General features: G+C 46.7%; 2 protein-coding genes and 1 long non-coding RNA gene across 7 annotated transcripts; 1 reads left to right on the top strand and 2 right to left on the bottom strand.

The window, feature by feature from the left end:
• Nucleotides 1-930: 930 nt before the first annotated feature.
• On the bottom strand, nt 931-7589 carry lrrc73 (leucine rich repeat containing 73). The gene is made up of 7 exons (XM_010753853.3): nt 7453-7589; nt 6752-7050; nt 6509-6669; nt 5996-6118; nt 3644-3744; nt 3145-3391; nt 931-1259 (listed from the first exon to the last, which is right to left on the bottom strand). Exons 2-7 carry the CDS (start codon nt 7021-7023, stop codon nt 1189-1191), a joined length of 975 nt encoding a protein of 324 aa, XP_010752155.1. The 5' UTR covers nt 7024-7050; nt 7453-7589; the 3' UTR covers nt 931-1188.
• On the top strand, nt 7572-11844 carry mea1 (male-enhanced antigen 1). 5 transcript variants are annotated; one of them, XM_010753857.3, is made up of 4 exons: nt 7572-7702; nt 9673-9999; nt 10112-10220; nt 10302-11844. In XM_010753857.3, exons 2-4 carry the CDS (start codon nt 9682-9684, stop codon nt 10481-10483), a joined length of 609 nt encoding a protein of 202 aa, XP_010752159.1. In that variant the 5' UTR covers nt 7572-7702; nt 9673-9681; the 3' UTR covers nt 10484-11844. The 5 variants fall into 5 exon arrangements, with proteins under 5 accessions (XP_010752159.1, XP_010752156.1, XP_019123389.1 ...); XM_010753854.3 differs by having other exon boundaries at nt 7580-7712; XM_019267844.2 differs by lacking the exon at nt 7572-7702 and adding an exon at nt 8065-8249 and having other exon boundaries at nt 9671-9999.
• On the bottom strand, nt 11642-12997 carry LOC113744726 (uncharacterized). The gene is made up of 2 exons (XR_003461776.1): nt 12595-12997; nt 11642-12564 (listed from the first exon to the last, which is right to left on the bottom strand). It is a non-coding gene; the product is annotated as an uncharacterized LOC113744726 (long non-coding RNA).
• Nucleotides 12998-13314: the final 317 nt, after the last annotated feature.

Below are 13314 nucleotides of genomic sequence, written 5' to 3'. Positions count from 1 at the left end.
GACATCAGAGGGAAAACCAGAAAACATTTCCTCCATAAAATATGATCCAGTTTGATCCAGTTTGTGACTTTACTTCTGTATTTAAATCAAAGCAAACTTGTTGTTAGTGAAGATCAATAGTTTGAAGATGTGCTTTCACATCATTACGTCCTTGTCCTCTTTGTCGAACCTCCTCATCTCGACCCGCCTGACACTGGATCCCTACAGGAAGTCACAGTGCCCAGAATAACCTGAAACCACATCAGGATCCTCTGTCAGGTTTACGGGCAGCAGACAGGAATATGATCAGGGAGCTGCTTTCTCATTCAGACTGAACACATGACGGACAGCTGGAGAGTCGACCGTCATAGTGCCACGCCAACACGTCCAGAACCATTGATCAGAACCACTGATCTGTCATGCGATCATTTCAAACCGAGCTTCAACCTTCAGTCTCGGACACATAGCTTTAGCCTAACCACATGCTAAAGTAGCTAACTGCTAAATAACGGCTGCTAACTGAATCTGCCATTAGCATGCTAACAGAACCGGGCTCAGCAGCCGAACCGGACCGGGTTGAAGCACAGCCTCTGAGACTAACAGGGAATAACGTCACAGTACCGAGGTGATCCACAGACTTTATGATGGAAACACTGATCAGCAGTGAAGCGCTAACTGTGGTTAGCTCGGTCAGCTGTGTAGCTAACTGAACTGACCAGGAGTCCCGGTGTGTTCCGTCCCAGGTCCGACCGTGTTCCGTCCCAGGTCGGACCGTGTTCCGTCCCAGGTCCGACCATGTTCCGTCCCAGGTCCGACATCCAAAGGTATATGCTGACATTAGCCGACAGTGCTAGCTGCTCTTAGCTGCTGTAAATGCCTCCATGTTGTCTTGAGCTAACATTAGCGATGCTAGTTCACTGACTTAAGGACCAATCAGAGTCGTTGTTCGTATGAAGCTGTAAACAGTTTTATTGTGACATCAGAGCAGCAGAACAAACATTCATGAACACACAGTACACCTGTCGAGCTACACCTGTCCAAAGGTTTGTGCCGTTCAAGCTCCACCCCGTCTACGTACAGGTGCTACGTCAAACCATGCAGAGCATGTGATTGGCTAGTGATCAGGTGATTTGACAACCCAGAGAAGTGCAGTGCAGAAAAACAAACCAAACAAGGTCAAACCGGAAGTGGGTGTGTCTGTGGGAGGGGTCACATCTCAGTCTCAGCCAATAGACTGTCACCTAGACCTGATGTCAGCAAGACCATCTGGGTGTTGGAGTCTGTGGGTTCAAAGAACGACACGTTAAAAACTTCAAGACCATCAAGACCTTCAGGACCTTCAAGACCTTCAGGACCTTTAAGAACTTCAAGACCTTCAAGACCTTCAAGGCATTCAGGACCTTCAAGACATTCAGGACCTTCAAGACCTTCAAGACCTGCAGGACCTTCAAGACCTTCAAGACATTTAGGACCTTCAGGACCTTCAAGACCTTCAGGGCCTGCAGGACCTTCAAGACCTTCAAGACATTCAGGACCTTCAAGACCTTCAAGACCTTCAGGACCTTCAGGACCTTCAAGACCTTCAAGATATTCAGGGCCTTCAGGACCTTCAGGACTTTAAGACCTTTAGGACCTTTAAGAACTTCAGGACCTTCAAGACCTTCAAGACATTCAGGACCTTCAAGACCTTCAGGACTTTCAGGACTTTCAGGACCTGCAGGACCTTCAAGACCTTCAAGACATTCAGGACCTTCAAGACCTTCAAGACCTTCAGGACCTTTATCTCATGTTGCTCTCCCAGCTGTTAGACAGTCTGACTGAATGTTTCTTTGAAGATCGACGTAAAAAGTGATTTTAGAGATTTTCATGATTTCTAAACATCCAGAAGTTTGTGTGGTTCCTCTGATTCATTCAAAGAAACTTTATTTAAGGTTTACACAGTCACACCGACATTGAAACAAACAGTCTTCAGATGGAGGACGCTGTTGTAGCTGCTGGACAGAGACAGCAGAGACGGAGGACATCTGTGGACTTATTGCTCCATTAGCCATCAAGCTAATCATGGTAGCTGACCATTAGCAGCTTTGTTAGCTTCATTTATTGAAGAATAAATTATTAAATTAAATCATTCATTAAAAACAAAATGGCAGCACGAATAAAGAGAAGCTGTCTGTACAAAGGACAGATCCTGAATAAAGGCTCAAAGCTGCGGGGAGGATCCAGGAAGGATCTCAGAGGAGCGTTTTGTAGTCCATCTTCTGGACTTTGTAGTTTTACCACAGATCACGTCAACAACATTCACCGTCGCTTCATGACGTAGAGTGAGAGCAGTCGACTCCTAACTCCTCATCTCCTCTCCTTCACATCTGTCCTCATCACCTCTCCTTCACGTCTGTCCTCATCTCCTCTCCTTCACGTCTGTCCTCATCTCCTCTCCTCCACATCTGTCCTTATGACCTTGTGACATTTTCCATTGAGGTCAAGGAAAAGTGGCTAGGAAAGGACTTAGGAGGTTTTTTATTCGACTCTCATGTTACCATATCTTTAGTTGATTCTGTTGAAAATGGAAGGAACCATCAGCACCATGATCCAAATGATCTCGGTGAACTGATTTCAGTTTTAAATGCCGGTGTGACTGTACCCAGAACCAGGACCAGAACCAGAGCCCCACTGCTACATGGACTCGCAGAGGAACCACAGAAGAAGAGCAGATCTTTGATAAATACACTGATCTGAAGATTAACTGGGTTAGATAAAAAACAAAACCACACTGAGACCTCCGACCATCACCAAGGACACTGACACAGAACTGGGCAAATACTGGGCTCAACTGGGACAGGCCAGGCTGGTACTAGTCTCAACTGGGACCAGTGGAACCAATCTAAAATCCAGTACCAACAAGTGATCTCACGCTAGTAAAACCACTATGGTAAGCTACACCAGTAGAACCAGCATATATCCACAGAACCAGTAGAACCAGTATTGGCTCTTGTACAGTGGAGTCAGTATGACAAACAGAACCAGTAGAACCAGTAAACCCAGTGTACTGGTTCTGTGCTAGTTTTGTGCAGTCTGGACTGGTCTTTGTGGACCAGTCCGGAGGTAAAGGGGGACAGCTTGGTGGGACGGAGAGGTGAGAACAGTGGGGAGGAGTTCAGCCCTTACTGCTGTGGGGGAGCCAGGCGGGGGGCTGGTACTTGTCTCTGATTGGCTGGTACTTGTCTCTGATTGGCAGCAGGGCGCTGCTGGAGGCGGGGCCCGGGTGGAGGGGCAGGGCCTCTCTGTCATCGTCTTCCTCCCCTTCAGACAGCAGGTCACAGATCTGCTGCTGCAGCTCTGGACTGATGTCGTTCTCTGCCAGAACCAGAACCCGCAGACTGGTTGGGTAGTTCTCCACCATGTCCAAGAAGACCTGGACCCGGAAAGAGAGATTGGTTTATTTATCTGACAGGTTCACTGATCAGGTATCATCGATAAACTGATCAGATATAATCGATCAGGTATCATCGATAAACAAAACATTATGTCAGATGAGAAAGAGGAGGAGGAGGAGGAGGAGGAGGAGGAAGATGAGAAAGAGAAGGAGGAGGAAGAGGACGAGGAGGAAGAGGACGAGGAGGAAGAGGAAGAGAAGGAGGAGGACAGAGCAGTGCAATTGGTCGACCTGTGCTGATTGGTTGGTCAGTCCGGTTCCTTCCAGGTCCAACACCTCCAGAGTTCTGCTGGACGCCACAGCAACCGCCAGCATGCCGGCAATCTGATCACCTGGAAACAGAACCAGACAGTACTACTGTGTAGTACAGTGTAATACTGTGGAATACAGTGTAGTACAGTGTAGTACTGTGGAGTACAGTGTAGTACTGTGGAGTACAGTGCAGTACAGTGCAGTAGAGTGTAGTACTGCGTAGTACAGTATAGTACAGTGTAGTACAGTCTAGTACAGTATAGTACAGTATAGTACAGTGTAGTACTGTTTAGTACCGTTTAGTACAGTGTAGTACTGTTTAGTACAGTGTAGTACAGTGTAGTACAGTATAGTACAGTGTAGTACCGTCTAGTACAGTATAGTACAGTCTAGTACAGTATAGTACAGTGTAGTACTGTTTAGTACAGTGTAGTAGGATAGCACTTTATTGATCCCTAAAAGGGAAATTCGGCAGTACGGTGTAGTACTGTTTAGTACAGTATAGTACAGTGTAGTACAGTGTAGTACAGTCTAGTACTGTTTAGTACAGTGTAGTACTGTTTAGTACTGTTTAGTACAGTGTAGTACAGTGTAGTACAGTGTAGTACTGTTTAGTACAGTATAGTACAGTATAGTACAATGTAGTACTGTTTAGTACAGTATAGTACAGTTTAGTACAGTATAGTACAGTGTAGTACAGTGTAGTACAGTGTAGTACTGTTTAGTACAGGGTAGTACTGTTTAGTACAGTGTAGTACAGTGTAGTACTGTTTAGTACAGTGTAGTACAGTGTAGTACAGTGTAGTACTGTTTAGTACAGTGTAGTACTGTTTAGTACAGTATAGTACAGTGTAGTACTGTTTAGTATAGTGTAGTACAGTGTAGTACTGTTTAGTACAGTGTAGTACAGTGTAGTACAGTGTAGTACTGTTTAGTACAGTGTAGTACAGTGTAGTACAGTGTAGTACAGTGTAGTACTGTTTAGTACAGTATAGTACAGTGTAGTACAGTGTAGTACAGTGTAGTACAGTGTAGTACAGTGTAGTACAGTGTAGTACAGTGTAGTACAGTTTAGTACAGTGTAGTACAGTGTAGTACAGTGTAGTACAGTGTAGTACTGTTTAGTACAGTGTAGTACAGTGTAGTACAGTGTAGTAGTGTAGTACTGTTTAGTACAGTCTAGAACAGTATAGTACAGTGTAGTACTTTTTAGTACAGTATAGTACAGTGTAGTACAGTGTAGTACTGTTTAGTACAGTGTAGAACAGTATAGTACAGTATAGTACAGTGTAGTACAATGTAGTACTGTTTAGTACAGTGTAGTACAGTGTAGTACAGTATAGTACAGTTTAGTACAGTATAGTACAGTGTAGTACAGTGTAGTACAGTGTAGTACTGTTTAGTACAGTGTAGTACACTGTAGTACAGGGTAGTACTGTTTAGTACAGTGTAGTACAGTGTAGTACTGTTTAGTACAGTGTAGTACTGTTTAGTACAGTGTAGTATAGCGTAGTACAGTGTAGTACTGTTTAGTACAGTGTAGTACAGTGTAGTACATTGTAGTACAGTGTAGTACTGTTTAGTACAGTGTGGTATAGTGTAGTACAGTGTAGTACAGTATAGTATAGTGTAGTACTGTTTAGTACAGTGAAGTACAGTGTAGTACAGTGTAGTAGTGTAGTACTGTTTAATACAGTATAGTACAGTATAGTACAGTGTAGTACAGTGTAGTACTGTTTAGTACAGTGTAGTACAGTGTAGTACAGTGTAGTACAGTGTAGTACAGTGTAGTACAGTGTAGTACAGTGTAGTACTGTTTAGTACAGTGTAGTACAGTATAGTACAGTATAGTACAGTGTAGTACAGTGTAGTACAGTATAATACAGTGTAGTACAGTGTAGTACAGTATAGTACAGTTTAGTACAGTATAGTACAGTGTAGTAGAGTGTAGTACTGTTTAGTATAGTGTAGTAGTGTAGTACTGTTTAGTACAGTATAGTACAGTGTAGTACAGTGTAGTACTGTTTAGTACAGTGTAGTACTGTTTAGTACAGTGTAGTATAGTGTAGTACAGTGTAGTACAGTGTAGTACTGTTTAGTACAGTGTAATACAGTGTAGTACAGTGTAGTACTGTTTAGTACAGTGTAGTACTGTTTAGTACAGTATAGTACAGTGTAGTACTGTTTAGTACAGTGTAGTACTGTTTAGTACAGTATAGTACAGTGTAGTACAGTGTAGTACAGTATAGCACAATGTAGTACTGTTTAGTACAGTATAGTACAGTGTAATACAGTGTAGTACAGTATAGTACAGTGTAGTCGTGGCGTTACCCAGTGGGTTGTAGTCCAGGTTCAGCACTCGAAGCTGGGAGCTGTGAGCCACAGCGATGGCGAGTTGAGCCCAGCCTTTGGAGCTGATTCCTGGGTTGGCGCTCAGTGTGAGCTCCCTCAGACCTGCAGAGGAACCAGAGAGGCATGACTAAAACTGAGGCTGGACCTCAGATGTAGATGTATCACAGTTGCGTGGTTGTTGCGTGGTCGTTGTGTTGAAGAATACTTTGCAATGCGCTGACAGCTGATTGGATGAATTCAGGTCTGAGCCTGAAATAAAGCCCCGCGAGACCAAACGTCCTCACTGCAGACTGTTCACGTCTTCATGAACATAAAACATTTCTTGACCCTACAGCTGAGCAGTTCTTAGACGTTACACCCGAACCTGGTCTGGACCTCAGACTAAACATCACGTGACACATTGGTGACGTCACAGTTCTGATCCGGTCCACAAGTTGTCGGGTCATTGTGGTGTTACAGGCTGTTGCTAAGGCCAGGTGGTTGCTACGTTACCTGACTTGGCTCCGTCGGGCGGAAGCATCCCACAGATCAGACCCAGCGCCTCGTCTCCCAGCATGCAGTCTCCCAGGTCCAGGCAGACCAGCGCCGGGTGGGTTGACAGGGCCGAGTTCAGTGTCACCAGGCCGGCATCCAACAGAGGGTTGCCATGGAGACTGGAGGGGGTGGGAACAGAGTCACACAAACCAATTACATTGTGGCGTTTCGGTCACCTGAACCAGTCAGACGAGGACTTACAACAGAGTCTGCAGGGACCGGTTACTCTTCAGAGCGTCGGCCAGGTGTCGGGTCCGGCTGATGCTGGACACCACGCCCAGGTTCAGGTTGAGCTGAGCGAGGGAGTGTGACTCTGCCACGCTGCGACAGACGCGTCCAAAGTCTCGGTCGGCGAGCTGACAGCCGCGGACAGACAGCAGCCGCACGCTGTCCTCCTTCAGACTCTCACAGATGTCCTGGACCTCGGCGGCTGACAGCAGCTCGCCCGTGATCTGGATGGAGGCTGGCAGCATGGCGGACAGGTCGGAGCGCGAGAACACCTGGAGGACAGACAGACCTCTGCTATTGGCTGTGAAGTCACCATGACATCACTTCCTGTCAAACCTGTTCCACCAACAATTAAAAACTACAGTTCCCATGAAGCTTTGCTCCTGAAGATTAAAAATCACCCTCCCACTTCCTGTTTAGATCACATGTCAGCCAGAGTATGCTAACTGTTTCCCTCTGTTTCCAGTCTTTATGCTAAGCTAAGCTAACGTCCTGGTGTTCTTTAAAGCTAACAGGCTAACATTAGCATGCTAACAGGTGACTGTATTGATCAGCTGTGATTGGTTATTAGTGATCAGCTGATCAATAATCGATGAGTCAAGGGATCAAGGATCAAGTCTGTGCTGGTGCTGATCAATCAGCTGGTGAGCCGATCAGCTGATTGATGAACTGACCTGATGATCGATCAGCTCACGCGCGGAGGATCGGGACGTTCACGCGCTGATGTCATCATTCTCTGCTCCGGTGCCTCTGATCCCCCCGCAGGCCACGCGCCGGTTCTGATCCACGGCGGACGGGTATCAGAGCGGATCGATCCGGTACCTATTGACCGGGTTCGACCAGCTGAGGAGACAGAGCGGCGGATCCGGGGGTCAGTGTCCTGCAGGCGGGCAGAGGGTCGGTGTGTCGGTCGGTGAGAGCTCCGTGAGTCCCGGTGTGTTTCTGCAGGTGACCGTTACCATGAGAACCACAGAGAGGAGCGCGAGGAGGAGGGCTCAGCGTGAGACACGCAGAGAGACACGCAGAGAGACACGCAGAGAGACGCAGAGAGACACGCAGAGAGACACGCAGAGAGACACGCAGAGAGACACGCAGAGACACGCAGAGACACGCAGAGAGACACGCAGAGACACGCAGAGAGACACGCAGAGAGACACGCAGAGACACGCAGACCAGCTGCACGTTAGATTTATATTTATATATTTAATGTTTCAGAGACACCGAACAAAGCGACATGTTTACAGATGAATGAATAAATAAATAAATATTACTTTATTATATTTATTCACATTTCTTTATTCATTTATTTATTTTATAGTATTTTTTGTTAATAAAGTTTCTGTATTAAAAAAAAACGTCAGCTGAGTTGCGGCGTCGTGACGTAGGCGGAAGTGTTTGCTCAGCGGCTAGCAGCGGCTAACAGCTCCGAGCAGACAGACAGGCAGGCAGAGAGACAGACGGACAGACAGACAGACAGACAGGTGAGACAGGTGAGACAGGTGAGACCCTGCACTTCGTTGCTGTTGTTTTTCTTCCGGTCATGTGAAGAGTTGAACATCCGGATGAAGAACGACAGAAACAAACAGTTAGCTCCTTTAGCTTCATCAGCTGTTAGCCTCCAGGTGTTTCTCATCAGCTACCTGTACACACGTTCACATCCCAGCATGCTTTGGGGCTGGTCCAGTCGGTTCTGGTTCTGAGCTTTGTTTGGGGAGGACTGCAGTGAACTGGGTCAGGACTCTGGTTGGTGGACTGGAGCGGTGCTGTGTGGTTAGTGCTGCTGTCCATGGCTGGACTGTGTCCACCACAGGACAGGACCACCACAGATGGACTCGGTCAGGGTGGACCAGAACCTCCTCACTCTGTAATGAGGCTGTAGGTGTTCAGGTCTTGATGTCACAGCCTGGAAGGTCTGGACTTCATCTTCTGCTTTGGTGGTTCTGCTCCGTTTAGTGGGTTTGTCAGGTCTGAGATTCTGGTACCAGTTAGCTTCTCAGTTTAGTTCACTGGCTTTAGTTCACTGGTTTTAGTTCACTGGTTTTAGTTCACTGGTTTTAGTTCACTGGCTTTAGTTCACTGGCTTTAGTTCACTGGCTTTAGTTCACTGGTTTTAGTTCACTGGCTTTAGTTCACTGGTTTTAGTTCACTGGCTTTAGTTCACTGGTTTTAGTTCACTGGTTTTAGTTCACTGGTTTTAGTTCACTGGCTTTAGTTCACTGGTTTTAGTTCACTGGTTTTAGTTCACTGGCTTTAGTTCACTGGTTTTAGTTCACTGGTTTTAGTTCACTGGCTTTAGTTCACTGGTTTTAGTTCACTGGTTTTAGTTCACTGGCTTTAGTTCACTGGTTTTAGTTCACTGGTTTTAGTTCACTGGCTTTAGTTCACTGGTTTTAGTTCACTGGTTTTAGTTCACTGGCTTTAGTTCACTGGTTTTAGTTCACTGGTTTTAGTTCACTGGCTTTAGTTCACTGGCTTTAGTTCACTGGTTTTAGTTCACTGGCTTTAGTTCACTGGTTTTAGTTCACTGGTTTTAGTTCACTGGCTTTAGTTCACTGGCTTTAGTTCACTGGTTTTAGTTCACTGGCTTTAGTTCACTGGTTTTAGTTCACTGGTTTTAGTTCACTGGCTTTAGTTCACTGGCTTTAGTTCACTGGTTTTAGTTCACTGGCTTTAGTTCACTGGTTTTAGTTCACTGGATTTAGTTAACTGGTTTTAGTTCACTGGTTTTAGTTCACTGGATTTAGTTCACTGTTTTTAGTTGACCAGTTTTACTGGTGTCATGTTTTAAATCCAGTGAAATCAAAGTTCACTTTGACTGTTTAAATCTGCAAATAATCAAAATATTAATTTCATGTTTCTTCTCCACACCCCGCCTGTGTGTCTCATCTGTCAAGTGTCTGTGGATGGAAGTGTGGAGCTCGGCAATGGGACCCGAGAGAGTCTTACCGAACTCAGAGGACGAGCTGGGGGAGGACGAGAGGCCGGCTGACGGAGCTCTGCTGCCAGTGTGGAGCGGAGGGGAGGGAGGAGGTGAGGAGGGGGAGGAGGAGGTGGGAGGAGAGATGGAGCTGGACGGAGAGGAAGAGGAGGGGGAGGGGGAGGAAGAGGAGGAAGTGAACAATGGAGAGTACTACTACCAACCTCTGAACCAGGAGCCTGACGGGGGGGAGGATGCCCCCTCCCACACAGAGCAGCTGCAGCAGGTACAGCACAGGATAGAGGTGAGTCTGCCCAGCAACAGGTGACCTCATTATGACACTTTCTGTTACAACTTATTGATGGTTTGATGAATCAGGACATTCCTCACACATCTCACCTGTATCTCTCCTGCAGGTGATGGGGCTCCACCTCCCTGAAGCTCCACCCCCTGACAGCGATGAGGAGGAGGACCCTGAGGGAGCAGCAGCTCAGAGGAGCCGCGCCTCCATCCCAATGGACGCAGGTGAGATGCTATGTTATTAATGTTAGTGTCAGACAGGAAGTGACCTCATTGTTTGACATCACTTCCCGTGTCCCCTTGCAGACCACGTGGAGCTGGTGAAGAGGACGATGGCTGCCGTGGCATTGCCGTCTCTTGGTGTGCCGTCGTGGGCTCAAGAGATCTCCGATGACCAATGGAAGGACATGGTCCAGAACACACTGCAGAGCCGGCAGAGTGCCCCTGCCTTGAGGCTGGCCCGCCGGGGCAACCTCAGTGGGCCCTGAACACACCACGAGCACATCAAATGACCTTGAACACACCATGACACAACAGACCCTGAAGACACCATGAACATGACAACGGAACTTGAATGCACCATGACCATAAATAGAACATCAATGGACTCTGAACTCACCACAAGAACTGACCTTGAACACACCATGATCACAACAACAGACCTTGAATGCACCACAACAAGAACATCAGCGGACCCTGAACGCATCATGATGAGAACGTCAGTGGGCCCTGAACACACCACAACCACTTCAGGGGTTAAGATGAACTCTTTGAATCTTTAATGTTTTATTCAGTGAAACTATAAAAATGAAAAAAAGTTAAATGAGCTGCTCAAACATTAAATCAACTTTGAAAACAAAAAAACATTTAAATTCAGCTCTGCAAGTTTCAGTTTCTTCATGTTTCCAATCAGACCCAGTGGAACCAGGTTCTGGGTCTGTCAGAGCAGAATATTTCATCATATGTTAGTGTTAGCTTAGCATGTTTCTGTGGTTCAACGGTGAGAAACGTTTTTTGATCTTAACCGACACAAAAACAGTATTTTCAGATTTAGACTTAAACACACTGAACGTCTGAAGCTGCTGACATCACGGCTCGAGTCGTTTCATCGACGTGTGAAAAAAAGAATTCAACATTGATGTTACAGAAAATAAAACTGTCAAAGTTCAGACGAGTCCTGAACCAGAGTGACCCGACCCCGGGTCAGAGTCCTGAACCAGCCAGAGTGATCCAACCCCGGGTCAGAGTCCTGAACCAGAGTGACCCGACCCCGGGTCAGAGTCCTGAACCAGAGTAACCTGACCCCGGGTCATTTGCTGCAGAAAAAAAGATTTTCTGTTTTAGCTCAAAGTTTGTAAAAACTTTTCCTGAACGTGACCTGATGAAGACGAGTCCCAGACTAACTGTTCGACCTCCTCTGATCCCGTACTTTGGTTTCTTTTTGTCACTTGTTCATTTGATTTCACTTCTGATGGTGAAACAAACGTTTGATTTAAACAGTAAACAATAATGATTAATCGAATGGCCGGTCAGAGAACTTCCTGTTTGTATTTCAGTGTAAAGGTCCACCTTAAAGCCTTTTGATTTACTGATTATAGATAGAAGTCGTTACAGTGTGTTGTATGTATCCATGGAAACAGACTCTCTGATTGTCAAACATGTGTCTCTTTATTTGTTTCTTTGTTTCTGTACATTCATGAACATCTGTACAAAATCAGACGATGATGTCATTAACGCTCAAACTAATTAAAGTTCAACAAGTACAGGATGACAGGAAGCAGTGTCGGGGTCCACCATCTTTTCTCTCTCTCTGAATGTGAGTCGCCGCCAAAATAAAACTAAATCCTCTGATTCTCGACTATGTCGATTTATTTTAATTCGTAAAATTCACAGGAAGTTAAATGAAGTTTGGTTCAAACAAGAAACAGGAAGTCGTCAGACCGTCTGTTTGAGTCGGATGCAGGAAGTGCAAACGTCTGAAAAAATAAAAGTCTGATCAGTGCTCAGTGACGTCGAGATGAACCTTTCAGAATAAAAGTTTAAATTCTCCAGGTGTGCGTCACGCCAACTCCTGAGACCTGAACCTTAGACCACCACAGACCCCTGTAGACCCCCATAGACCCCTGCAGACCCTCTCAGAAAGCCTCACTTCCTGTCTCATGTGACCTTTGGCCCGACATCTCTCATTGGTTAAAACTTGACGACATCATGACGGTCAAACTAAAACTGCTGGATGCTGATTGGACGTCTACATTCACTGTGTCTCCTTGTGTCAGTTCGTCTGATGCCGCTTCAGGCCGCCGCAGGTCCATACTGACGGGTGATTGGTCAGGTCAGGTGGAGACGGCGTTTCCCACGACAGCAACTCAACAACCTGGAACTTGAACTTGGAGAACCTTGAGAACCCTTGTTATTTTTTCCTGTCATCATGACAGCTGAGTGATGTCATTGTTGACGAGGTTGTCAGGTACACCAGGTGGGGAGCGAGGTGTTGAAGTTCCTGTGGTGTAGGCAGCGTATTAGCGATGCGTTCAGGGAGCTTCAGTCTGTCTGCGATGCATTCAGGGACCTTTGGCCTGTCGGCGATGCGTTCAGGGACCTTCAGTCTGTCTGCGATGGGTTCAGGGACCTTTGGCCTGTCGGCGATGCGTTCAGGGGTCTTCGATCTGTCTGTGATGCGTTCAGGGACCTTTGGCCTGTCGGCGATGCTTTCAGGGACCTTCGGTCTGTCTGTGATGCGTTCAGGGACCTTTGGCCTGTCGGCGATGCGTTCAGGGACCTTCGGTCTGTCTGCGATGCGTTCAGGGACCTTTGCTCGTGGTCGGAAACAAACAGCAGATGAAATGTTGGAGGTGCAACATGAAGCTGATGATGTCATCGTCACATGACCTCTGACCTCAGAGGGGAGGAGGGCGTTGAACGCTGCGTCATCGTGCCAGCCTGACCTCAGATCAACGGACGGGAGGGGGGCAGAGTTGGGCTCCGGAGGGACCGTCCACCCTGGTCAGAGAGCCTCCTGATTGGCTGTCAGGTACTCCTCGGCTCTCTTGTGAGCCTCCAGAGCTTTGATGGTGTAGACGTCCTGCGGCAGCTCTGACTTCCTCCTCATCAGGACTTTGTCCTTCTTTAGATCCTTCAAGACCCTGGGGGGGGGGGGGGGGGGTGATCAGCTGATCCATCTAGCAAATGATTGGTTAACTGATTGATTACAGGTGTGTCGTACCTGAGAGGCCTCGCTCTCCACCTCTTCTTCAACAGCTGAATGTCTCAGCTGCGGAGTCTCCATCTCCATCGAGTACACGGCCACAGTACTGCTGTC

Source organism: Larimichthys crocea, unplaced genomic scaffold (genome assembly GCF_000972845.2).
Source record: "Larimichthys crocea isolate SSNF unplaced genomic scaffold, L_crocea_2.0 scaffold143, whole genome shotgun sequence".
Lineage (NCBI taxonomy): Eukaryota > Metazoa > Chordata > Actinopteri > Sciaenidae > Larimichthys > Larimichthys crocea.
The sequence above is the reverse complement of the archived record's forward strand: the minus strand, read 5'-3'. Positions and strand labels throughout refer to the sequence as shown.